The sequence below is a fragment of the Macrotis lagotis genome, chromosome 1, assembly GCF_037893015.1.
Source record: "Macrotis lagotis isolate mMagLag1 chromosome 1, bilby.v1.9.chrom.fasta, whole genome shotgun sequence".
Taxonomy (NCBI): Eukaryota; Metazoa; Chordata; class Mammalia; order Peramelemorphia; family Peramelidae; genus Macrotis; species Macrotis lagotis.
Window position 1 is genome coordinate 812,945,872 of NC_133658.1, and position 27,176 is coordinate 812,973,047.

General features: G+C 35.9%; 1 protein-coding gene across 6 annotated transcripts in view; it reads right to left on the reverse strand.

Annotated features, from left to right (window-relative positions):
* Nucleotides 1-27,176, reverse strand: part of LOC141508420 (disks large homolog 2) — a 2,787,507-nt gene that overhangs the window by 688,448 nt on the left and 2,071,883 nt on the right. For all 6 annotated transcript variants that reach the window (XM_074217018.1, XM_074217021.1, XM_074217022.1 and 3 more), the window contains one exon: nt 10,780-10,935. In XM_074217018.1, coding sequence (XP_074073119.1) covers nt 10,780-10,935 — 156 coding nt within the window. The remainder of the gene's footprint in view (nt 1-10,779; nt 10,936-27,176) is intronic.

Below are 27,176 nucleotides of genomic sequence, written 5' to 3' on the forward strand. Positions count from 1 at the left end.
ATCCTACTTCTACAAGTAAAAAATATGATTTTGGTAAAAAAATGACATTAACAATAAGGATGGTTTATATATATATATATATATATATGTATATACATACATTTATATGCATATATATCTTTAAGGTTTGCAAAATGCTTTAGAAATATTATCTCACAAGAATCTTGAAAGGCTGATAGATGTTAAATAGCATGCTCAGGAATGTACACCTGAGTAGAATTTGAACTCAGGTCCTCTTAACTATAAGTCTAACACTATCCACTGCACCACACGACAACTCTCATACTTTCTTAGAAGCTTCAATATAGGGCGGCTAGGTGGCATAGTAGATAAAGCACCGGCCCTGGAGTCAGGAGTACCTGGGTTCAAATCCAGTCTCAGACACTTAATAATTACCTAGCTGGGTGGCCTTGGGCAAGCCACTTAACCCCGTTTGCCTTGCAAAAAACTAAAAAAAAAAAAAGAAGCTTCAATATATTCATGATCTCATCTACATGTCAGTCCTGGGTGCATTCCTCATCTCATCTTATTGAATTATTTGTCCTTGGTATTCTCTTAGCCCTCCATAGATTATCCACACAAAGTCAGGGAGACCTTCCTTTAGGTTTTTAAAAATATATTATGAATAGCAGGATAACAAAGAGCTTTCTTTTTGTCATTTTTTTTATATAACCAGCCTGCTCCTTCTTCGGGTCAACCATGATGTCTTTTATGCAACTGGTTAGTTGTAAATTATTGCTGGTTATTCCCTATGCTCCATTTGCATCCTTGATATAGCTATTACTTTGTAGCTCATCTAAGATTCTAATTACTCTGAGCTTATGAAAGTTCATGATTAGGGAATCTAAACTGCAGGTGACTCAAAGGGATCACTGTATGGCAACCTGATTGTTTCTGATTCTTCATATTCAAGCATAATTAACACATGGATAGAAGAAAACAGTAACTCAGGTAGACTGAATATTAGAAGTTCATTTAATTACTAACAGGACTTTGTCAGTTTACATTCTATTTCATCAACTGGTCCAACTGAAACTTGCTAAAAAGGCGGGGCAAAACACTTATATAATAAATGATGAATAGCTCATTCTTTTTAGACAGATGATTCATACATGTTTGTTTCTAGAGGAAAGGAAGCTGGCACAACTATACAAAAAATTATATATGTACATGGAAATCACATGTCTTGGATTTTGACCCTAAATCCATAGTCTGTCTTACTGTGGGACAGACAACAGTGAAAAGATTGAGAATCAAAATCTTGAGTTTGGTTCTCCTCCTTCTTCTCCCTTCCTTCCCCAACAAGAATCTATTTTCTAATTATTAAAAAGGGAAAACAATTCTGGCACTATTGACTTCCTGGAATGGATTGTGAGGACAAAAACTAAGATAATAATAGTTGATATTTATAAAGCACTTTAAGGTTTGCCAGTTTACATAAATTATCCTATTTGAGTCTCACAATAATCATGCAAAGTGAAGTTTGAGGAAATGATCATCCTTGTTTTGAAGGTAAAACTACTAAGACTCAGAGTTAGTAAAATTAGTCTATCATAGGCACAGATATGGTATTTTTTTTGCAGGGCAATGGGGTTAAGTGATTTTCCCAAGGTCACGGAACTAGGTAATTATTAAATATCTGAGGCCAGCTTTGAACTCACCTGAATAGGGCTGGTGCTCTAACCACTGAGAAACCTTGCTGCCTCTGATGCAGTAAGTTTTAGAGGCAGGAGTGGCATCTGAGTTTTCCAGAGTTCAGGTCCAGTACTCTAGTAAAAAAGGTCCCCTTTGCTTATTTTAAAAAACATTTTAATTTAAAGTTTTGAGTTTCAATTTCTCTTCCTCCCCTTTTCCTCACTGAGTTGGTTAAGCAATCAGATATAAGTAATACATGGGCAATTATGTAAAACATTTACATATTAATAATTTTGTACAGGAAGACAAGTAAAAAAGAAAGAAAAAATAGCATGTTTCAGTGTTTCAGTCTGTATTCAAATAAAATCAGTTCTTTCTCTGGAGACAGATCATTATATTGCAGAGAATAGCCAAGTCATTCACACAAAACTTCTGTAATTGTGTACAACATTTTCTTGGTTCTGTCTACTTTACTATGAATGAGTTTATGCAAGTCTTTTCAGTTTTTTCTGAAATCATTCTCCTCATCATTTCTTATAGATTAATAATATTCCATTAAAAATCATATGTCATAACTTGTCTAGTCATGCCCAATTGATGAGTATTCCTTCATTTTCCAATTCTTAACCATCACAAAAGAGCAGCTATTAGTAATTTTGTACATGTGGCTCCTTCCCTCTACTGTTTTTGGTTGTCTTTTGGAAATAGAGCTAATTAATATAACCGAATCAAAGGGTAAGTCCTTTGGATATAGTTATAGATTGCTCTCCAGAATGGTTGGGCCAGTTCACAATTCCACCAATACTAAATTAGTGTCCTGGTTTTCCCATGTCTCCTCCAATATCAGACATTTGCTTTTTTTGTCATAACTGATAATCTGGTGGGCATGCAGTGGTACCTTAAAATTGTTTTGATGTACATTTCTCTAATCAATAATGATGTTGAGAATTTTTTCAAGACTATAGATTGATTTGAATCATCTGAAAACTTTTTGTTCATATTCTTTGGTCATTTATCATTTGGGGAATGACTTGCATTTTTGTAAAATTGGTTCAGTTCTCTAAATATTTAGGAGGCCTTTATCAGAGATAATTATTGAAAAATTTTTGCAAACAAAAAGTTTGCTTGCTTTCTTTCTAATTTTGGTGGCATTGATTTTGTTTTTGTAAAAACCTTTAAATTTTATATAGTCAAAATTATTTATTTTACATTTTATATTTCTCTTTGTATTTTCTTTGTCCCTAAATTCTTCCCTATTTCATAAACCTAACAGATAAAGTATTTCATGGTCTATTAATTTCCTTTTGGTATCCCCTTTAAATCATTTAAATTTTGACCTTATCTTAATATACAATGTGATTTATCATTTTAAACCTAGTTTCTGTCATACTATTTTCTAGCTTTCCTGGAAGTTTTTGACTTGAATCTTTAGATTTATCAAATACTGAATTATTATGGTCATTTACAGTATGGTAATTTGTACTTAATATAGTTCACTGATCCAATACTCTATTTCTTGGCCAGTACCAGATTATTTTGATAAATACTGTTTTATAATTTAGTTTGAGATCTGGTATGTCTAGACAACCTTCTTTTGCTTTTTGATTTTCTTGATATCATTGAGCTTTTGTTCTTCCAGTTGAATTTTGTAAATTATTTTTAGCTCTCTAAAAATAGAGCTTTTTGATAGTTTGATTGGTATGGCACTGAATAAATTGATTAATTTAGGTAGAATTGTCATTTTATTATTATATTGACTCAGTCTTCTCATGAGAAATTAACATTTTTTTCAGTAGTTTAGATCTAACTTTATGTGTGTAGAAAGTGTTTAAAATTGTGTTCATATGATCCCTGGGATTGTCTTGGCAGGTAGATTCAGAATGATTTTATATTGTCTACAGTTATTTTAAATGGAATTTCTCTTTCATCCTTTACTGCTGAATTCTGCTGGTACCATATAGAAATGATAATTTAAGTGGGTTCATTTTGTATACTGCAACTTTGATAAAGTTATTAAGAATTTCAAGTATGTTTTAGTTGATTCTCTAGTATAACATATCTGTAGAGTGATAATTTTGTTTACTCATTGCCTATTCTAATTCCTTTAATTTCTTTTTCCTTGTCTTATTGTTACAGCTAACATTTATAGTATGATATTGAATAAAAAGAGATGGTAATAGGCATTCTTACTTCACCCCCCTATTGTATTGGAAGGTTCTAGGTTATCTCCATTATAGAAAATGCTTGCTGAAGATAAGCTCTATTCATTCCTATACCTTCTAATGTTTTTAGTTCTAATAGGTGCTGCATTTTGTCAAAAGATTTTTCCATATTTATTGAGATAATCATATGGTTTCTGTTGTTGTCATTGATACAGTTAATTATACTGATAGTTTTCCTAATACTGAAACACCACTGCATCCCTCATATCAATCCCACCTGGTCATAGTTTGTGATTCTTGGGATAGATTGCTGTAATCTTTTTCCTAATATTTTATTTGAAATTTTTGCATCTACACATCAATTGGGGAATGGCTAAACAAGTTATAGTACATGAATACTTTGGAATATTATTGTTCTATAAGAAACCACAAATGGTTGGACTCTAGAGAAGAATGGAATGTCTTACAGGATCTGATGTTGAGTGAAGGGAGTAGAGCCAAGAGTCGAACAATGTACACATCAACATTATGAGATGAAGAACCTTGATGGAAGCAACTCTTTTCATCAGTTCAGAGAGCTAGACAACTGTATTAGCCCAGCTATAGGCAATGTTATCCTCATCTAGAGGAAGAAAAACAAAACAAAATAATACAAAAAACAAAAAAAAAACAACTCTCCAGAATCTGATGAACACTTTATAAAAATTATCTCTTATGCATGTCTTTCCTTTATCTTAATCTGACTATTCCTTGCTGATCAGAGGGGCATGGGAAAGGAGGGTGGAAGGAAATTTTGAAACTTAAAAATATACATGTGTATATGGATAACGAAACAAAAATATAAATTTTTAAAAAGTTAAAAAATGTAAATTTAAAATAAAAAACAAAAACAAGATTTTTTGCATCAATATTTATTAGGGAAATTGTTCTCTGATTTTCATTCTCTGTTTTGGCTCTCCCTGGTTTAGGTATCAGCATCATACTTGCATCATAAAAAGAACATGTTAGGATGCCTTCTTTGACTATTTTTCCAAATAATTTATGTAAGTGGAATTAACAGTTATTTGAATGTTTGGAAAAATTCTCTTGTGAATCCATCTGGTTCAAGGGATCTTTTCTCAGGAAATTCATTGATAATTTTTTTCCTAAGAATTAAATATTTCATTTCTTCTTCTGTTTATCTGGGTACTTTATATTTTTGTAGATGTTCATCCATTTCATTTAGATTATCAAATTTATTGGCATATAACTGGGCAAAATAGTTCCTAATGATTCTCTTAATTTCCGCTTTATTACAGCTACACTTTGATACTTCCTTGTGACATGGGAGGGATCTTGGATTTTAAACAGTGATTCCAGAGGAACACAATCACTGGCCATTCCTGTTAAGCTTCTGTTGTTGTTCAATCATGTTAGACACTTCAGGACCCATTGACCAAAGTACAACAATATCGTCCATGGGATTTCCTTAGCAAAGATACTAGAGTGGTTTGAAATTTCCTTCTCCAGTGAATTAAGGCAAAAAGGATTAAGTGACTTGGCCAGGGTCACACACCTAGTAAGTGTCTGGATTCACATTTGAACTCAGGTTTTCCTGACTCCAAGTCTAGAATTTGATCTACTAAACCACCCAACTTTCTCCATCCTAGAAAGTTAAAAACTTTTCACGTACAAGCCCAAAGATGTCCTGTAGTTCTATCATTAGAGGATTAGTTTATTTATGTTTGAATAGTTTTTAATCAAGGTTGGCTACCAGGAAATTACTTTTCTTGAAGTCATTGCAGAAATTACAAAGACACTTTACTAAGGTATATCTGTGATCTGTGTTCTGTGATGCTCAAATATAATAAATCATTAATTTATTAAATAATTATCAAGGCTATTCCTCTTTGGAAAACAAATATAATATATATCTGTAAAAGGAGGTGCATTTAAAGAATACTTGCCTTATTAAAAATAAGTTTAAAACTCTAAGAAATAGGCATTGCCCTTCAGGAATCCTCTAATTAATTAAAAGATTCCACTTCCTTAAAAAATTATGAGAGTTCAACTTTCTCTTAGTTATCTTTTCATCTCTATTTGTGTAGTAATTGTGTTTACTGTTCTTTTGTTTGTTTTTCACTAGATCTGTACATGCAATTCCACCCATTTTCCCTGAATTTCTCATTTTATTGCTATATACAATACAATAATATTCCTATATTGCCAATTTTTCCCTAGTCATTTCCCAATCAATGGAATCTACTTTATTGCAGTTGCTTGCTACACAAAGAATACTGCTAATATTTATATAAGAACTCTATTTCTGCCCTTAATCTCCTAGGAGTACATGTTTAGTAATGAGATCAATTATTTAAAAGGTATGAACAGCTTGAATTTTTTTGTGTAATTCTGAAATGAAGATCAGAATATTTGAACAGTTTTGGACATAATGCATTACTATGTCTATCTTTCCACAGCCCCACCAATACTGACTATTTCTGTTTCACTTTATTTTTTCTATCTTTGCTAGTGTACAATGATTGGGGAGATAAAAACCTCAGTCATTTTTATTGTCATTTATTTTTGTATTAGTAGTCTGTTTCCACATGTGTCTTAACACTCATTCATAGTTTGCAGTTCTTCTTTGTGAAACTTTTCAAGTCCTTTGACCTCTTTATATGTTGAGATTATCTTGTCTATTTAGGGTTACTGATAAGAATTTAATCCAGGTCTGCAATTTCGTAGGGGATTCACTTGGAAGAAATTCCCTCTACTAATATAGAACTCCCACTGTCCAGTAATTAAAATCTCAGAAAGTTGGCCAAAACTTTGAAAGGTTAATTGACTTGCCTAGGGTCACGTATGTAGTTCTTATTAGAACTTAAACCCAGGGGCAGCTAGGTGGCGCAAGGGATAGAGCACCTGGCCCTAGAGTCAGGAGTACCTGAGTTCAAATCCAACCTGACATTTAATAATTACCTAGCTGTGTGGCCTTGGGCAAGCCACTTAACCCCATTGCCTTGCAAAAAAAAAAAAAGAACTTAAACCTGCAGCCTTTTACTGTTTCTGAGAATGGTTCTCTCTGTTAGTTCTATGGACTGCTTCTCACACAATTTATTCAGGATGTACAGAAACCATTTTGAGAATTTGTAAGATTGTAAGATTGTAAGATAGATTATTAGATAAAATTAGATAAGATTATTAGATAAAATATTGGGCCAGGGTTCAGAAAGATCTGAGTTTAAATGTGACCTTGGATATTTACTACCTGTGTGACCCTGGGCAAATCACTTACTTCTACTTGCCTTAGTTTTTCATCTGTATAATGAGCTGGAGAAGGACATGGTAGACCACTTAAGTATCTTTGCCAAGAAAATCCTAAATAGGGTTAGGAAGAGTGGACATAACTGAAATGACTGAACACCTACAAGAATGTGAATGTGCCTAACTAGAAATATTTTGCATGGTCCACAAGCTTCATAATGATTTGCATTAAATTTCTATCTTCTTCTCTCACAACACTGACTATTACTGGGGATCTTGCCACCAAACATTGCCTTATCTCTTGATAAAAAGATCCCATGGTAGAGACATAAATGGTCTCCATATGATTTGGGTGACAAAATATATCCAGGTAATCATAAAACTAAGAGTATTCCTCATATTCTGTTGTACAAAAATAGATAGAGCACATTTAAGAGTTTGTAATATTTCCCCCCAAATCCATGTGCTAGTGTTTTTAGCAGGAAAGCTGAAGGATTGCTTTTCTCTGTTGTAAAAGAATCACACTCTAAATACCATGCATACTAGTGACTATAATAATCCACTCATTTATTCAAGCAATAAACACCTGTTAAATATCTTCAGTGAATCATTCAGTAGAAACTTGACTAGGTGTAGCCATGAAGATATTAATTAGAAATGGTTCTTGTCCTTAAAGAGTTTATAGCTAAGCTGTGAGTCTAGATATATAAATAAACAGTTATAGAGAAATACAACGTGGCAGGATTTTTGGATGAGTAAGAGCTCACTAGAAGCTTTTGAATTTGCAGGGGTGAGATAGAAGATGTGGCATCTGACCTAGGTCCAGAGAGGAGGATAAGATATGTGGGGTGATTTGGGAGAGGATTTCCAAGCACTGATTAACCAAGCCTATATGCCCATAATAGCATACCTGATATAAATAGGCAAATAATTTTCTAAAAGAGTATTTTGATTTTCTGTTTCTTTCTATTATTGGAAAAATGGCAACTTTGCCATCCCAACTTCAGAATGATTTGCTTCATTATACTGGGGAACAGTTTCTATGACTACTTAGAAATAAAGGTAATTTTAATTAATATGGATAAAGCACTTTGCAATGCTATTAGGCACTAAGCATTATTAATGTGGTGGAAACATCCCAGCTGATTACACATCCAAAAATTTGTTTCTTCATGCATTTCCAAAACTGCATTATGCATTTTAGAATTTTCTAGTCTTGTCCCCAGGGGAGAGAAACAATTGACTTATAAAAATACCCTCAGAGAATAAACCAACAAGAGAAATAAAGTTCCAAAGAGACCCGCTAGATAGATTCATTTTCACTCTGAGTCACTGTGACGTTCACATTCTCCTTGCCCTCACACCATTCTGAATTATATTTCCATGTTTTTAAACTGATTTAACAAGGCAAATACCTTTTCTGAGTAGGAATATTAGCATTGGGCTTCCATGATTTAAGCAAAAGAAAAATGACCTTTGATTAATCATTCCCAGTTCTTGTTATTTTAAGGGAGGTGCCTTGTCCCACATCTTCCTATTCTCTCCCAACTCTCTCTCTCTCTCTCTCTCTCTCTCTCTCTCTCTCTCTCTCTCTCTCTCTCTCTCTCCCCCCACCTCTTTCTCTCATCTAGTTACATATATATATATGTATACATACATATAATATATAAGTTTATATATATATTTGCTTGTCCTTATTCCTTGCTAGGCTACAATCGAGACTTTTACCATATCCCAGCTTTTCATTGTGAAACATCACTCTAGATGTGGAATTGTCACAGTAGAAGTGGTTTGTATCCCTGTGGCCTCTCTCTCTGATTGTATTACTCCTCCTATAACCTGCATTTGATAAGATCATCAAAGTCAGTCCCATCTTAATTCTTTCCAGGCTGCACTCTAGACTTCTACTTTTATATTTTGTGCTTTTGTCTCCCCTTAGCACTTTTCAGTTTTCTTTTCATGCTTTGTCTTTCTCTATCAGAATGCAAGTTCCTTGAAGTCAGGGACTTTCTTTTTTTTCATATTTCCATTACATAGCAGTGTAAGTGCTTAATTAATGTTTCTTAATTGATTGTCTGGAGAATATGAGTTAAAGCAATTGACTTGATAAGTTGGGGAAAATGGCAGTCAAGTATGAAGAGGGTAATTAATTATATTTGCCACTCTACTGGTACAAATATCCATCATAATGTATCAGTTTCAGACTCTGGAATAACTCAGGGGGAACTACTTATTCCTATGAGATAATTTGGATTATTATAATATAATTGTTTGGATAATACAGAAAGGAAGGGGTGGTTAACTTATCTGCATTAGAAGGTAGCAAAAATATATGAACTTATAGCTCTTCATCCTCCTTAGGAAAAATAATGACATGATTGCCAGAATGATACTCTGGTTTATTACCATATATTGTTGCTGTTCAGCTGTATCCGACACTTTGTGACCACATTTAATGTTTTCTTGGCAAAGATATTGGAATGATTTACCATTTCTTTCTCCAGTTCATTTACAGATGAAGAAAGTGAGGCAAACAGGATTAACTGACTTGTCAAGGGTCACATAGCTAGCATCTGAGGCTGAATTTGAACTTAGGTCTTTCCTTCACTAACTATCTGCCCCAATATTATATATATCGCATTGTTTATATTTTATCTAAAATATTTGCATTCATTCATGCATTCATTTATTCAATAAAACACTTATGAAGCACCATCTACAAGAAAAAATTATTCCCTAGGTACTGGAGGGTATAAAAAATGTAGATAAGCTACAATCCATTTCCTCGAATAGCTTGCAGTTTTTCAATAGCAGGTAAGCACTGTTTCTTACAGGGCAATAATATGCCATTACATTCATGTACCACAATTTGTCTAGCCATTCCCCAATCGATGGACATCTAATCTAGTACAACACCAGGCTGCCTCTCACACAATTTATAGAAGTCATTTTGAGGGTTTGTGTGATTATACATGAACTAGAAATCTCCCTGAGAGTTTGCATGCTTTCTAGCCCTTATGAAATTGCTCTCATCTTTCTCAAGCAAAATTGTCTATTTATTTACTGTGTATGTGACCCTCAAATAGTCTATTGTCCATTGCCAGAAAAACACTGAGTAAAAGAGCAAATTGGTCTTTAACATAATCGAGGGAGCAAGTGTCTGGTGGTTTTAAAATTAAGAGCACTTTTCCCATTTCTGCTGGAGAAAAGCAGAGGGACCACATGCTGGAGAATATCTGTAAAATTTCCCTAGAAGTCTCTGAGATCCAGTGTTTTGAAAAGGAAAACAAAAACAAAAAATCTTACAATATTTTTGGTAGAATATAAGCTCCCTGAGGGCATTCGATATTAAACAATGTTTGTTAAAGTGATTGGTATTTATAATGCCACAATTATACTCTGTAAAGCTCCTGTGTAGCTGGATAATCAAAAACAAATAAAAAAAGGCATGGCTCATACTTTCCCTAAATACAGAGGTTATGCCCCATAGTCACATCTCTATAAAAACTTCTGAACTGACCATTATGTGATCAAACAACAATAGTGACCTCAGGGCTTTTATAAACATTCTTCCCCCCCCCCCCGCCATTTTGTTTGATTTTTATTCTGACTTAACAAATACCAAATGAAAAGAACATTTCTGTATATGTCATAGAATAGGAGAGGGTTACACATGAGACACATTCTTGTGAAGCTGATACTAGAGAAAGAGAGATAAAAAGAACACAGACTGTACCTGGTGATCTCTGTATCTGGTAGGAGGCCCATGTGGTAGTGGGGGTAGGGAGAAGTGAGGAGGAAGCTTTTGTCACACTCAACTGGAGAATAATGCCGAGGAGATGAAGGTTTCTCACAGAGTTTGTTCACAGTGCTGTAAACGGGTTCAGGAGGCCTAGTGATAAAAAAGAGGAAAAGAAGTCTGTATGAATAGTTAACTATAGACTGCGGTCACCATAAACACCCAAACTTCCTTCAAAGTCAGAAAAAGTTATTGTGGTCAGGTGAAGCTAGAGGAAGAATTGGGGTCAGGAAGACCCAAGTCTAATTTCTTCTTCTGACACATACCAACTGTTACAACCAAGAATAAAGTCACTTTTCAGTGACTTTCTAATAATGTAAATCAAAGATGAGTTGTTGTTCTGTATGGGGGGGGGGCTTGCTCTACCAAGGATTCCTCCTATTTGTCAAATCACAGACCTGAACAAAGTGAAAAAGAAAATTACACAGGATTCCTTGATTTTTTTTCAGTATTTCTTTCAGAAAACAAGCTCCCCTGTGAGGCACACTTTAGTTGACATTGGGAATTACTATGACATTCTACTTGTCAAATGAACAGTTTTAATTACATGATGAGGGAAGAGACTAGAAATTATAAAATATTAAGACCTCTAGGTAAAGGGAATAGGCTTGTTTAGACTAGAAAAGAGAGTTATGTGGTAGGAGACATGATATCATTTATTCAACTATTTGAAAGACAGCCAGGGAACAGCTAGGTGGCTCAGAAGCTATAGGAAGAAAGACTCATCGTTATGAGTTCAAATACAATCTCAGAAAATTACTAACTGTGTGATCCTGGGCAAGTCACTTAATCCTGTATGCCTCAGTTCCTCATCTAAATGAATTATGGAAGGAAATGGCAAACCATTCCAGTATCTCTGCCAAGAAAATGCCAAATAGGGTTACAGAAAAATGGATACACTGAAAAATGACAACAGTCATAATATGTGGGTGTAGGATTAGATTTGTTTGCTTCCCTAAAAGGGTCAAACTGTGAGCCATGGGTAGAAGCTATGGGTGAGTTGTGGGTTGGATGGTTTGTCTTGGGAGACAATGGATTTGCTCAACCTGTATGTAGATTTTTCAAGAGAAACAAGATGCTAATTTGAATAGGAGGTGGAAAGTCAAAGAATTATAACTTTAGAGATAGAAGGGACTCCAGAGGTCATTCAGTTCAATCTCCACATTTTATAGATGAGTCTGCCCCCCAAAGGTTAGGTGATGCCCAGATTTGCCCAGGTAGCTTAATAGCAAAACACAGAAATCAATCAAGATCTTTTGAAATACTTTTTGTCGAGGTTGGATTGGATTACCCCTAAATTCTCTTCTTACTTGGGGATTATGTGATTCTCCTTATCCTATTCATGTTTGTCCTTATCATTTTTGGTCCTTCTCATTCTCAAAGAAGACCATGGCATCAAGGAGGTGATGTCATGACATGCAGGCAAACCGGATTTGAGTGAGGGGAGGCTATGCTAAGTCACAAACCTCACTTTCCCCTCTGGAACCATCTGGATCCAGTGGCCAGATATGAATCAGGATGATTGGAGATGGAACTAGATGCAAGGTAATCAAGGTGAAATGACTTGCTCAAGTTTGTATTGCTAGTCAGTGGTCAAGTGTCAGAGATTGGATTTGAACTCAGGTCCTTCTAACTCCAGTGATGGTGCTCTATCCACTGTGTCTTCTAACTGTCCTATATCTCACCAACCCCAACACAAAAGGTGAAAGCATAATAAATTCAACAAACATTTTAAAGGGTATATTATTGTGTATTGTGCTAAGTGCCTAAGATCCAAAGATTAAAAATTACACAATTCCCACTCTTAAGAAATTTATAATAATATTAGGCAGATATAGTTATGTGTGTACACATACACACACACACAAAGTATAATACAAAATAGAATGCAGTGGGGGTCAAGAAAAGATCCAAAGTCCTCTTGAAAAATATAAGGAGGGAGATATTATATTCAGGTGAGAAAAATAGGGCAGGCTTCATAGAGGCAGCATTTCTTAAGCTGTGCCTTAAAAAAAAAAGATTTCAACAGTCATACATTAAGATGGAGTATGGTCAAGACATACAAGATGTTCTATGTAGATTAAGGAAATTGGAACCTGCTGGATGAGAGCAGGGATCCACTAAGGAATTTATCCAAATTAGAGCATCTCAGAGATGGGAGCATTCTTACATCAACTAGGAATTCTTAACCTGAGAAACTTGACTTTTCAAAAAAATTGATAATTCTTTATACTTGGTTTCTTTTGAACTCCTGTGCATTTTTAATGCATTTCCAATATTACTGAATAAGAAGTCACAGTATTCATCAGACTACCAAAGGGGTCCATGATTCAAAAAAAAGAACTGAATTCCAATCCAATCCCTTCATTTTTTGATAAAAAAGTTGAGATCCATCCAGAAGAAATTGAAGTAAAAGTCACTCATCAAATGGGATGAATCAGGATCAGAACCCAGGTCTTCTAACTCTTATTCCAGAGCTCTGTTCATTATATTGTGATGTCTCCTATTGAAACCCCAAATTAGTTCAAAATGTCCTTTTTAGACAATACCAGCTTAAAAGTATAGGAAAAGTATGATTTAAAGGGCATAAGAATGCTTCAACTAATTGGTAAGTTGATAAACCTTTATTGAGCACCTACTATGTGTCACATATTCTATAAGTACTGGCTATACAAAGTCTGGAACAGTCCAGGAAGATCTGAATGAAAAGAAGGGAGAAATGACCAAAAAGTGAGGTACAAGGAAGAACCCTAAGACAGCCTTTAATTGACAAGTCCCCATTTTTGGAGGTTAATCTACACATTAAATTAAAAGTCAATAAGATGGAATAGAGAGATTCACCTTTTTCCCCCAAGGAAAGCAGACGCTCTCACTCACTCTTACTAGATAATCTCACTGGGTTTTCAGTCTTATAAGACAACAATTTACAAGTAACGGCTGCTAAACAAACCAGTTGTCATTAGCTAGAAGAACATGAACTATTCTTTGCAAACCTCTCCAGTAGTATGGAGAGATAATTCAGATGGATAGAAGGGAATCCAAAAGGAGATACCTGTTCAGTGGAATGAGTGTTCTGACTTTTGATGGTTTGAAAGACTAGCTTTTAAGGCATTTCCAGAAGCCAGTTCTCTTCACCTCTAAGACTTGAGTTAGTTTTTTTTTTCCCATTCAGCATTGGCAATGACAGTCCCAAAGAACAATGTGACCAAGTTTTCTAAGCAGAATAGAGCTGTGGTGCTTACAGGCAAATGATGTGAAGGAATTTCAATGATACAACCCCCATCAGAGAAGAGCCAGATAACCAGAAATACAGAGACAGTGAGATAGAAACAGAGTAGGGAGACAAGGGGGGAAAAAGTGGGAGGGAGAAAGAGAAAAGATGAAATGTAGAAGGAAGAAAAGAAGGAGGAAGAGAGGAGAAGAAGGGAGACCAGGAAAGAAGTAGGAATAAAGAGTAGAGTTAATTAAAAGCAATTTTAAAAAATCTACCAGATTCATGAGGTTTGATATAAAGGCTTGGCTCTAAATGAGATCACCATGTTCACGGATTATTGAGAAGCAGAATGAGGAAAGTAAGAATTAAAGTATCCATTTTTTCACTCATGCTACAAGAATCTTTTGTTATTGTTGTTTGCTTGTCCTTCATTTTTTGTCAAAAGTCTGCTTTGTAGAATCAGCCTTAGACCAGAAGAGAGAGAGAGAGAGAGAGAGAGAGAGAGAGAGAGAGAGAGAGAGATTATGTGTGTGTTTGTGTGTGTGTGTGTGTGTGTGTGTGTGTGTGTGTGTGTGTGTGTTCAGGTGGGGGGCAAGGAAACCAAGAAAAACCAGCACCAGAGGGAATGAAAAGAGGGGGAGCTGAAGTAGCTCATACTAGTTTAAAGGAAAAGAAACTTTAACAAATCAGATTTAAACCTTCTCACCTTAATTTAGATATCATTAACTTTTATTACTTTATAATTTTAATTTTGTTTTGAAATCAACCAATTAATACTGATCAAGAGTAAAAAAGCCCCAGCAGGGCCAACAGGCATTAGAGTTATTTCATTTTTTTTTCACAGCAGCACTGGTGATTCTATTGACCCTTGCCCAAGTAATTACAGGTATTTTCATAGAAGACACTGTCCACAGCAAAATGAGTGTTCTTCATCACCAGAGCCTAGAGAAACATAGGCCATTAGTCCTAGTTCAAATTAGAGAAAGGAATTGGAAAATAGACTCTCTTCTCTCAAGTTAGTGATTCCTAAGTCACACTATGTTAGAGAGAATCTAATTGTCTACTTCTCTAGTCCAATCCAAGTCAAAGGTACAAAACTCACAAACCTCATGAGTCTGAGCCTAATCAACAATTAAACCACATGTGTTACCTGAAGAGTTTGCCCTAATAAAGAACAAATAGAATTTGCCCAGATTTTGGTTTTGAGAAGCAACAAACAGAAATTAGGTTAACATACATGTTTATTAGATTCTTTCAAGCTCTGTGGACAAATTCATATGCATGGGGCAGGTCTGGCTCAGAACTGAGGTCCCAGAATGAGATCTGGGGCCATATATTTACAGGAAGTAGACAAAGGACATAAAATTATTGGTGGCAGGGAATCATACATCATACGTTATAATTTTATTTCCTCACTCAGGATGTCTGTCTCATGTCATATCATTAGGGATCCCATAGGGTCAGGGAGTTGGGGTGTGCATGGAGGATAGGAGTGTGTGTGTGTGTGTGTGTGTGTGAGGGGGGAAGGAATATCCTATCTTGATTCAGGATGTCCAGGGTTTAACAGCCACAGACTTCCATAAAACATGAGATTCTCTCATCCCTTTCCTGGATGTTTTGCAACCTATAACTTTTGATACAATGGGGTAAGCCTCTTGTTTTTCCAAGGAAGCTGACAGCTTTATACTCAAATATATAATTATGATTAAAGGGAGAGAAGCAGACTTTGAAAGGAACAATGATATTGCAGGGTGATATCTTAATTTGCATGGGAATTGAATTTAGGTGAGGCATAATTGCATAAAGTCATCAGTCCCACTCCTCCAGAGTCAGCGAACTCTAGTGACCAGACTGGCAATGGTCTGAGATGGAGTGGATGACCTTGGCATCTTCAGTGTCTGACCAAGCTCTAAATGTTCCACAGTTCCACTCCTTCAGCGTCATTGGAGCAAATTATTTTCATCTGTCCATTCCACAGATGGAAGCCTTCCCAAACTTGGGCTAGATACCCTTCTAACTCAACAATGGATTTGAAACCTAATAGCTACCCTTGACCTGTTTGACCTGTCGGCTGAGACAATTTTATGAAAGTGTGGCTGCTGTCTATGCTACAGCTTCTTGAAGCTATAGGTGAGACTTGTGTCAGGTGCATGCCAAAGGTGGACGTGCAACTCTGAAAAGGACTCATCAAATCATCACACCTGAGATGCTAGTCATGCTTTTCTCTCCACCATGCTGTTTCTCTTATGTATAGAAACCCAAAACTTCATGAGACACTAGAATAATTCAAGGAGACAAAAATATTCCTCTGATTCTGACTCTCTTTCTCTTCTTGTAATCACCCCTTCCTTTTCTTCCCTGCCTCTCTCTTATCCTAACTTTCTTTTACTTCTTTCCCTCTATACCCTATCTTTCTTCCTGTACTCTTTTTCCCTTTCTTCCTTCTCTTTATCTCTTTGTTTCCTTCCATTCTTTCCCCCCACTCCCCAGCTCAAAAGACAAACACATGCTTTGGAAATCATGAGACTTTCATCTTCTTTTCCTTTTGGAAGAGTTTTGGGGGGAAACTATTATTTTGTACTCTGCAGATTTAGTAAATTTCCCATTTGGAGCTGGCGGCAGTAACTTAGGCTTCAGCTGGTGCCTCCAGTACCTTTGGCAGCCAAGAATGCTGAGTTGTATAACATTTAGGATTTATGACTTGACTCCAATCAATTACTCACTGTCTCTACTCTTATTAATCCAGAGATGTAGCACCTGATATCTCAGCCTCATTTTTGCCTGGCACACAGCTTTTCTTTCCTTCCCAATTGATTTTATTTTATTTATTCTCATCCCCCTCCCCGACTCATTCCCCAGGGCCATAAGCCAAAGAGAACACATATCAAATCCAAACTCTATTTTCTAGTTTGTAGGGACACTGGATAGCTCTGGGAGAAAAGAAGATTAAAAAAACTTGCTAAAATTCTTTTCTTCAAACACAGGGATAATCAACCAATATTAAAGTCTAAATCTTTCTTCTTAGATTAAATGAAAGTTTCCTATATAAAGAATAGCTCATATTTATACACAGTAATCCAAAAGACAATGCCTTTTTAAGCTATTAAGTTACTTTAGAAAGCTTAAAACTGCCCCCAAACTTTTGGGATACCATATATATTATTCAACAAGCACTTACTTAGCATAAGTTACGTGCTAAACACTCTGCTAGGCAATGGGGATAGAAAGGCAGAAGCTAAATAAACTTTACAATCATTCAATCATTAAACATTTAGTAAGCATAAGGTATTGTGCTAAAGACTAGGACTAGAAAAAGAGGAAGAATACAATACCTGTTCTTAAGGAGCTCAGTTTAATGAAGGAGAAAACATGTGAACATGTTTGGACATATGGGAGGTAATTAATTTCTGGAAAGCACAGGAATTAAAGGGGAGTTGGGGAAGACTTCCTGTGGATGGTAAATGTTAATTGGGATTTAAAGGAAACTAGGGAAGTCAGTAATTGGAGCTGAAGAGGGAGAGCATTCCAGGCAAACTGTACAACTGGAGAAAATGATCAGAATTGGTATGTAGAGGGTTTTATTCATGGAGCATCCAGGAGACATTACTGGATAAAAGAATATGTGTTGAGAAATAAAGCGTAATAAGATTAGAAACATTCAAGAGGATAAGGTTATGAAAAGTTTTGAATGCCAAATAGAATGCCAAACACATTTTCTGTGTGTGTGTGTGTGTGTGTGTGTGTGTGTGTGTGTGTTTCTGTCTGTGTTAAGCAAACCATCTCCAGAGAAAGAATTGATGGAGTTTGAATACAGATTGAAGCTTATCTTTTTATTTTCTTAAATTTTAAACATTTTGGTCTATCTTTTCTTTCCAATTCGAAATTATGTTTTGCATATGTAGGCTATATCAAATTGTTTTTCCCTCTTAATAAAGGGAATGGGAAGGGCCGAGGAGAATTTGAAACTCGGTTTTAAAAATGAATGTTGAAAATTGTTTTTTACATGTAATTGAGGAAAATAAATTACAAAAAAAGTTATTTACAACTGATTATCATACCATGTTGAACAACATATATTTATCAGTATTAAGGATATTCTTTTATGAATGCCTGGTTGGCTATGATGGAAAAACCCTGCTCTTGGGGGTCAGGAAGCAAGTTAGTATCTAATAGCTTCCAATTCAGTTTGTAACTTGGGGAAAGTTAATATTTCCTGACCTTTATTTTCTTCATTAGCAAAAGAGGAGTTTTTACAGAGTTATTACAGAATTGTTGTGAGGAAAACACTGTGTAAAATGTAATACTGAAAAATGCCTTCCTACCAAGTTAGACCTCCCTAGGTCTGCTTAGCTGAGAAAACAGAAAAAAAAAACCCAGTCCTATAAACCACAAAGTACAAATGTCCACTAGCTCTTACATTTCAAAGTTTATCAGTAGAAAGGTCCAGGCAAACTGTACAACTGGAGAAAATGATCAGAATTGGGATGTAGAGGGTTTAATTCATGGAGCATCCAGGAGTATCTAGTAATACAAGATAAAGAATCAGAAATCTGTTCCCAAGTGGCCAAAGAATGGGAAATAAACAAGATGATAGTTATTCCTTTCAGTTTTTGGGCTACTTGGGCTGACCCCTAAGGCAAATGTTCCTTGTGTTTGTATAACTATGGAAGACAGTTTTCTAAGTCTGTTTGTCCATGGGGAAGGAGGAAGAATATGGAGACCTACTAAAGTTGAATTATAAAATCTCAGAGGTCATTTACTTCAGCTCAGATCTTTAGATTAATTACTTTACAGCATTCCCAGTAATAAATTATCCAGTTCATTTTTGGATAGTTCTAATTGATAGGAAGTTTTTTCTTTATATAGAGAGAGCCTAAGCCTTCCACTCTGCAACATTTATCCATGACCCCTAGCACACAAGGAGGCAAAACTGAAATTTGGGGAAATTACTGAGTCATGATAAATAGATCTCATGACTAGAATGTTTTTTTAGATTTTTTTTCCTTGGCAAGGCAATGGGGTTAAGTGACTTGCCCAAGTTCACACAGATAGGTAATTATTAAATGTCTGGAGCTGGATTTGAACTCAAGTCCTCCTGACTCCAGGGTTGGTGCTTTATCCACTGTGCCACCTAGTTGTCTCTAGAATGTTCTTTAGAAAAATATTTTATTAAAAAAGGCACTGAATAGACAAAAAGACAATTGATTAATATTTTTGGTTGAAAAAATACACACACACACACACACACACACACACACACAAAGAAATTCACTGTCTAATGAAGCAAAATGTTGTGGAGAGCATTTGGATGAGAATCACGAATGAGTTTCAGTTGCATTCGATTTTTCATGATTCCATCATTGTGCCATTTCCTTTTCCAGCTCATTTTATAAATGAAGAACTGAGGCAAACAGGTTTAAGTGATGTGTCCAGGTCTCATGATTAGTAAGTATCTGAGGTCAGATTTGATCTCAGGAAGATAAGTCTTCCTGACTTTTGGCTCTGCATGCTTTCCCCCTCTGCCACCTAGTTGCTTCAAGAATACACAGAGACAAATAAAAATCAAGTTGTAATGGGAGTAAATTGCAGACCTCCTGGAAAAATAGACACCATTGATAAAAAAAAAATCAGAAAGCAGACCACAAACTTGTCAAGGGGTGAATGGAGGCATGGGGCACTCCAATTATGTGACTATCTTTTTCTTTCCAAAGTGGAAAAGTTGATAAATCTTGAATTTGGATTGTGGATAATTTCATTCTTCAGAAGGTGATAGAAATGATAAAGAGCACCATTCTTTTGGACTTGTTTCTGACTGATGAGTTGCAGCTGATTTGTGAAGAGGAAATTAGAGGAATACTGCTCAGAAATGACCATTTTATGCTTGAATTTCTTACAGAGAAAGAAAGAAAGGAAAGCTTCACATACTTTAGACAAGAAGATGTAAATGTGTTCAGAGGAAAGTTAGGTAGGATTCAATAATATATGATTCTATGATGCCAGTTGGCTACATTGGGATGGAAGTACTCAAGGATGAAATTCTAATAACAAATACAAATGATGCCAATAAAGAAGAAAAGAAGGAACTGAATAGATATCAGTGTGAATGCACAGGGATCCAATTAGATGAATTAGAATTTTTAAAGAAAATATATAGAAAATTTGCACTTATTTGATGATTCAAAAGACTGGCACAGTCCTATAAGAATAACGTTGAGAATACATGACTAAAAATAATGCAAAAGATTATTTTTTCCATTTTAAAAATTATATTTTAGGCAAGAGGAAGAAGAATAAGGGTTAGGGTTTTTACTTGAAGTTATTAGATGATAATATCAATCAATCAATCAAACAATACATATTTATTAAGTGCCTTCTATTTGCAAACATTTTGCTAAGGTAAAAGACAGTCCCTTCTTCCCTCAAGGGCTTTAGAATCTAATAGGCAAGAAAACATACAAACAAATATGCACAAATCAAACTACATAAAGGACAAATAGGTAATGATTGATGGGAAAAAAGGCATTACTAAGATGGATTGGATAAACCTTCCTGTAGAAGGGAGATTTTAGTTGGGCCTTAAAGGAAGTCATAGTGATCAGTAGTTGGAGCAGAGGAAGGAGGACATTCCAGGCATGTTGGTCAGCTAGGGGAAATGCCTAGAACTGAGATGTGGAGAGTACTATTCATGAAATAGACAGGAGACAATAGGAGAGTTTGTGTTGATAAATAAGGTGTAAGAAGAGTATAAAGGTAGGAAAGGGAAAAGTTATGAAAGAATTTGAATGCCAATGAACATTTGGTATCTTTTCTTGGAGGCAACAAGAAGCCACTGGAGTTTATTGGGCAGGGGGTGTGTGACACAATCAGATCTTCTCTTTAGAAAAATCACTTTGGACTGAATGGATGATGAATTGGAATAGAGAGAGACTTAAGGAAGACCTACCAGACTTGGAAATAATACAAGTAGTGATATAGTGGTGAGAGCCTACGCTAGAATAGTGGTAGGATCAGAGGAGAAAATGGGGCATATTCAAGAGATGTTACAAAGGTGAAATTGACAAGCCTTGGAAACCCCTTGGATATGTAAAAAGTAAGGAATCCAGGATGGTCATTATTAACCTGAGGAACTGGGAGGTTGGTGTTGCCTTCTAAAGTAATATGGAAGGGAGAAGCAAGGAAGTATTTAGGGTGAAAGATAATGAATTTCATTTTGGACATATTGAGTTTAAGCTGTCTCTTGGACATCCAGTTTGAGCTGTCTGAAAGACAATTGGAGATGTGAGACTGGAGATTAGTAGTGAGATGGGGATAGGAAAGGTCAATCTGAGAAACATGAGAGCAGAGATGGTAATTAAATCCATAGAAACTGAGGAGATCACCAGTTGAAATAGTGGAGAGGAAGAAGGAAAGAGGGCCCAGGATAGAATACTGAGTGATGTTGAGGAGCGCTATCTAATGTGTATTTTATTCTTGTTATTTTTTTTCCTACCATAGATAGTGTTTTTTTGTCAAGGAAAAGGTAGAATAATAATGATTACAGAGGGATTTTGGATGAAGTGGTAGAGGTGATGCAGGCTCTACTGTCATAGATCTTTGAATGAGCATGGTCATAATAGGAGATATACCATTGGACTAGGAAAGGGCAATTTTTTTCTGAATATACAAACCAAGAAAGAGGACACGAATCTTTAAATTATATACTGGTGAGGTTGACTTTGATTCCTGGCAAACACCAATTAATAATCAAAAAACATTTATTAAGTGCCCAGTATGTCCAGCTAAGCACTGGGCCCTGTAAACACAATGTTAAAGAAAGGCTTGTAATTATCCAACAACATCTGTATACAATTTAAATGGATGAAGTGGAATGGTGTTATAAATGATAACACAGATTCTGTGAAGGAAGTCACAGACTGTACTGAAGCTTTGTCTAGAACTGAACTCCTTTCCTTATTTAGGTCACACCAGACACCATAGATTTGCATAGGATAGGTAGTTGTATATTCATTCCAATACTGTCTTTGTGAGGAATGAAATTCTTTAAATACCTTATTCTTGAATCAGGCAGTCTATTGTCCTAAATAAAGAGCATCCAAGGCCATCTGGCTGCTACAAGTCACACATATAATGTCTTTAGGAGCTGCCCTCCTATCTCCCAGAGGCATGGGAATGACTTTTCTCATGGTCTGCTTTCTGAGCAGCATCTTGCAGGAGAAATAGGTTTTTACCTCTCTATTGAAACTACAATGGATGAGGTTTTTAAAATTTTTTTATTTATTTAAGAGAATGAGGTTAAGTGACTTGTCCAAGGTCACATAGCTGGGTAATTATTTAGTGTCTGAGGTCACATTTGAACTCAGGTCCTCCTGACTCCAGGGCTGGTGGTGCTCTATCTACTGTGCCACCTAGTCACCCCAATGGATGAGTTTTAATTAGGATTTGGCCGATTCCCCAAAAGAAATAAAAGTTAACATTACTTTCTATTAGGAAATTAAATAAGTATTTCATAAAAGGGAATTCACAAGCTTGCTCCTGAATTGCATTTGAATTATGGACCTAAGAATGAGAGACTTTGTTGGACCTGGGAATGAAAGGCCCTGTCTTCTCTATGATTACCCTCCCAAGTTGCTCAGGTTGAAATGGAATGAATTTCCATAACTCTGATGCTGAAGAGCTCATTTCTAATGGGGGACTTATTCCCAATTGGGAAAGTCAGGAAGAAAAAAATACTGATTATATTGACATAACTTCTAATTAAGCTAATAAGTCAGTTATCTGAACATTATGCTGTTCATTTACCACCATTTAATTTTTGCTTAGCACATAGTAGTAACTGAGTTACTGTGTAATGCCTGTGTAACTGAATTATTTAGTTTGCATATAAATGACTGTGTTAACCTCTCTGCAGAATTATCTTCATTTCCTTGGATATCTGATTTCATATTATAAAGACAAAAAAGTACTGAAGGACTCAGAGAGAGAATAATCTAATGAAGCTAAGTATAGTAGAAATAGCTTAGGAAGATTGTTGTAAAGAAGACTGGGTCTGGAACTAGGAAGACAAACTTCTGAATTCTCATTCACTAGCCATGTGACCTTGAACAAGTCATGTATACTTTCTCAGACTCCTTTTCCTCATCTTCAAAAGAATAAGAATAGCCCTACTTCAGAAGGGTGCTGTGAGGAACAAATGAGATTATAAATATATATATATATATATATATATATATATATATATATATATATATGGCTTTGCAAAATCTAAAGTTCTTTTTAAGTACTATTACTATTATCATTGCAGTTATTATTTAGTGGAAATAGCACTGGACCTGGAAACAGGAGGGATTTTGGTTCAAATATTGACTCTGACACTTACTAGTTGGGAAACTTAAACCTCAACTTCCTTTTTTTTTGTAAAGTGAGACTGGGGATACAAAGAACAATTTTTTAAAGCCAGAGATCTAATCTTATTTTAAGGACAGAGATCTAATTTTGTCTAATCTTAAAGACAGAGAGCTAATATCAAAAAAGGTAGAGGGGGAAAAGAAGGAAACAAAAACAGAAAGTTCTCCTTATATCAACTGCTCAAGGACTCCTGTGAACATTACTCTAAATGATTGTGCAATCTTGAGTGTGTCCCTCTAGACCAGAATCCTTGTACTCCACACTCCCTTCCTTCTTTTTCCCTTTGCCTCCTTGCTCTGCTAAGTTATTCTTGCTTTTCCCCAGAAAAGGATATTGATCTCTGTATCCTGCTTTGCTCACCCAGAAAATAAACTTATCACTTCCTCAGAAGTAGGTAAGCCATACATAGACAGTGTTGTTGTTAGCAAAGTTTATTTGCAAAGTAGGCAAAACAGAGGAGACATTTGTCAACTTTGATGCATCTGCAAAGATTCTGCAATAATGACATTTTCAGGGTGTGGCTAGGTGGTGCAGTAGCTAGAGCACTGGCCCTGGAGTCAGGAGTACCTGAGTTCAAATCTGACCTCAGACACTTAATAATTACCTAGCTGTGTGGCCTCGGGCAAGTCACTTAACCCCATTGCCTTGCAAAAAAACAAAACAAAACTAAAACAAATGGCATTTTCAGATAAATGATAATATTGATTGTGTAAAGGAAGGCATGGATTATAGGGAAAGGAAGCAAATATTTTATATAGTACCTACTGTGTTCCAGGTCCTATGCTAAGCATTTTACAAAAGTCTCATTTTATCTTTACCATCAATCTTCATTTTACATTAAGGAGACTGAATCTAACAGAGGTTAACCCTTGCCTGGTGTCACACAAGGACATATCAGATTTGTCTTTGCCTCAGATATTCCCAACTCTAGGCTGAGCACTCTATTCTCTTATGGCCACTCACTTTCTTTTTTCTGCAAAAAAGTCATCTTTATAGGCTTATAGAATGGATCCATTAAGCAGTCTATTATAGATCAACATTAAAATCTTGGGCATGTGGTAGACAGATTGATGGTATAATAGCTAAAAGGTTGGACCTGGAGTCAGGAAGATTAGACTCAAACCTAGGCTCAGGCACTTATTATGTGATCCTGGGTAAGTCACTTAACTCCTCTGCCTCAGTTCATCCTCTGTAAAATGGAAACAAACTGGAGAAGAAAATGGCAAACTATTCCAGTATCTTCTCCAACAAAATCTTACACACAATGTTCGTAGGCTCCCATATCAATGAGGTTTGTTTTCATTACCACCCAAGGACTCTATAAGAGAAATGGTATCAATTTGTCAGGAGAAAAGAAGAGAGACCGGTAATATGAAGAGGAGGACAAGGAGACGGGCACATTTTATATTCTAGTGGTATCCTTTCCATGCCAAGAGAACTAGAAGAAGGTTAAAAGATCCCAGATACAGATCTAGAAGAGACCTCCAAAGTTATTTAGTCCAAACCTCTCAATTCATAGATAAGGAGCCCAAGGTGGCAGCAGGGAGAGAGGTCTGAAATATCACATTATTGGAGAGAGCATCACTTACTTTTCTGTGAGAGAGATACTAGATGCATGACCCTGGCAAGTCACTTAATCTGTTTGCCTTAGTCCATTGGAGAAGGAAATAGCAAACCACTTCAATCTCTTTGTCAAGAAACCCCCATGAACAACATTGGTATATAATAGTCTTCCACAGGGGCAGGGAACCTCTGAAGTATGGGCCATCAAGGTAACTGCAGACAGGACTTGAAATTAAATAAATTTAGAAGTTTTATAGAGGTGAATTAATTAAATATTTGACCAAATATAGCCCACGTTTGATGCTATAAATATCTCAATGGCCCTTGGTAGGAAAAAAGGCTCCCTACACCTAGTCTACAGGATCACAGAATCAGATACAACTGGTCAACTGAATGATAACTAATATAGATAGGAAAAAGACTTATTGAAGTCAGTGAATCTAGAAGTGATAAGGGGATAATTCTATTATAACATAGAGGATAAGAAATAGAGTCCAATCATCTAATTTTAAAAATGAAGAAAGTGAGGTTCAGAGTCAAATAGAGAAAAATGTCTGAGGCAGGGTCTGAACCTATTTCCTCTTAACTCTAAGTTCTATTTTCTATCTAAGGCAAGGCAACCATTTATTACAGGAAATGGAGAAGTTCTGAGTACTGTGGACAAGTTCATTTACCTTGGCAGTGTCCTTTCCAAGAAGGTCCACATTAACAAGGAGGTTGACACTGGCATTGCCAGAGCTAGCTTAGTATTTGGGAGGCTCCAAAAGAAAGTATGGCAGAGAAGAGGTATTAGAAGAACTACCCAACTGAAGGTCTACAGAGCCATTGTGCTGACCTCATTGCTTATAGGCCTGTGAATCCCAGACAGTCTACCAACATCATGTCAGGAAAGTGAATCGCTTCCATTTACATTGTTTTATGAAGATGCTGAAGATCACTTGGCAGGAGAAGATACCAGATACTGAAGCTAAACTACCTAGCATTCCAACATTACTACAGAGAGGGCATCCACAATGGGCTGGACACATTGTTAGAATGTCAAATATATGCTTGCCAAAAAGACTATTTTATGGAGAACTCACACAGGCAAGAACTCACAAGGGGGTCAGAAGAAGTGATACTGAGATGCTCTGAAGGTCTCATTGAAGAACTTTAGAATTGATTGTGCAACTTGGGAGACACTGGCACAGGACTGTCCAGCATCAGTGAAGGTGCTGTGCTCAATGAGGAAGGCAGAATTGAAGCAGCTCAAAGGAAATGTGACAGCTGTAAGTTTAGAGTACCCACCCCAGGTGTTCACATGGACTATCTGTACCCAACCTGTGGTAGAGCATTCTGAACTCATATTGGTCTGATCAGCCACAGTTGGACACATTGCAATTTGTCTCAAACATAGTGATGTCATTTTGGTCTTCTTCAATAACAAAAGACAAGAACCAACCAATGTTCTATCTACTATGTGAAACATATATTAAGCATATCCATCTAATTGGATATGCGATGCCTAGAAAAGAAAGAGTCAGAAAATATGGTGAAGCTGTCTAGCTGAGAGGATGAGTAGTTAGCATCCTAAGATGAGGTGTAGTTACTGGTCATGACCTTGATAATTGTACATTATTATCTAAATTACAATTCTCTGACAAACAAAATGCTGTGCCTTGAATTGAAGAGGAGCTGAATAAATACTTGTTCAATTGAATTAGTCCTATTTTGCAGGCTGAAATTTCTTCATTAAAAGGAGATAAGAGAATGGAAAAGTGTCCCCTGTCCTCCTCAGGGCATAGTCTCCTCTCTTTGCTTAAAGATTTCATAGCACTTTACTTGGCTATCTCCTTTGTACTTGTTTCACTTTCTCCTTGAGCCTTGAAGTTTGTATGTGTATATGCTTTCTGATTTCAGTGTGAATTGCTTGAAAACAATCCTATACCATATTTATTTTTGTGTTCCTAGGGCCTAGAAAATCATAGATGCCTCATAATTATTTATTGAAAATGTGTTTTGAGAAATAATTGGGCATAATAACTCCCAATTACATTCTTTTCAGAGGTTTATAATAAATTACTTTCCTTATAATTCTTCTGCGAAATGGTTAGTCCAGGTAATATCACTTTTTTTCCTAAAGAAAAAGAAGGTAAAACTCAGAAAGGAAGGT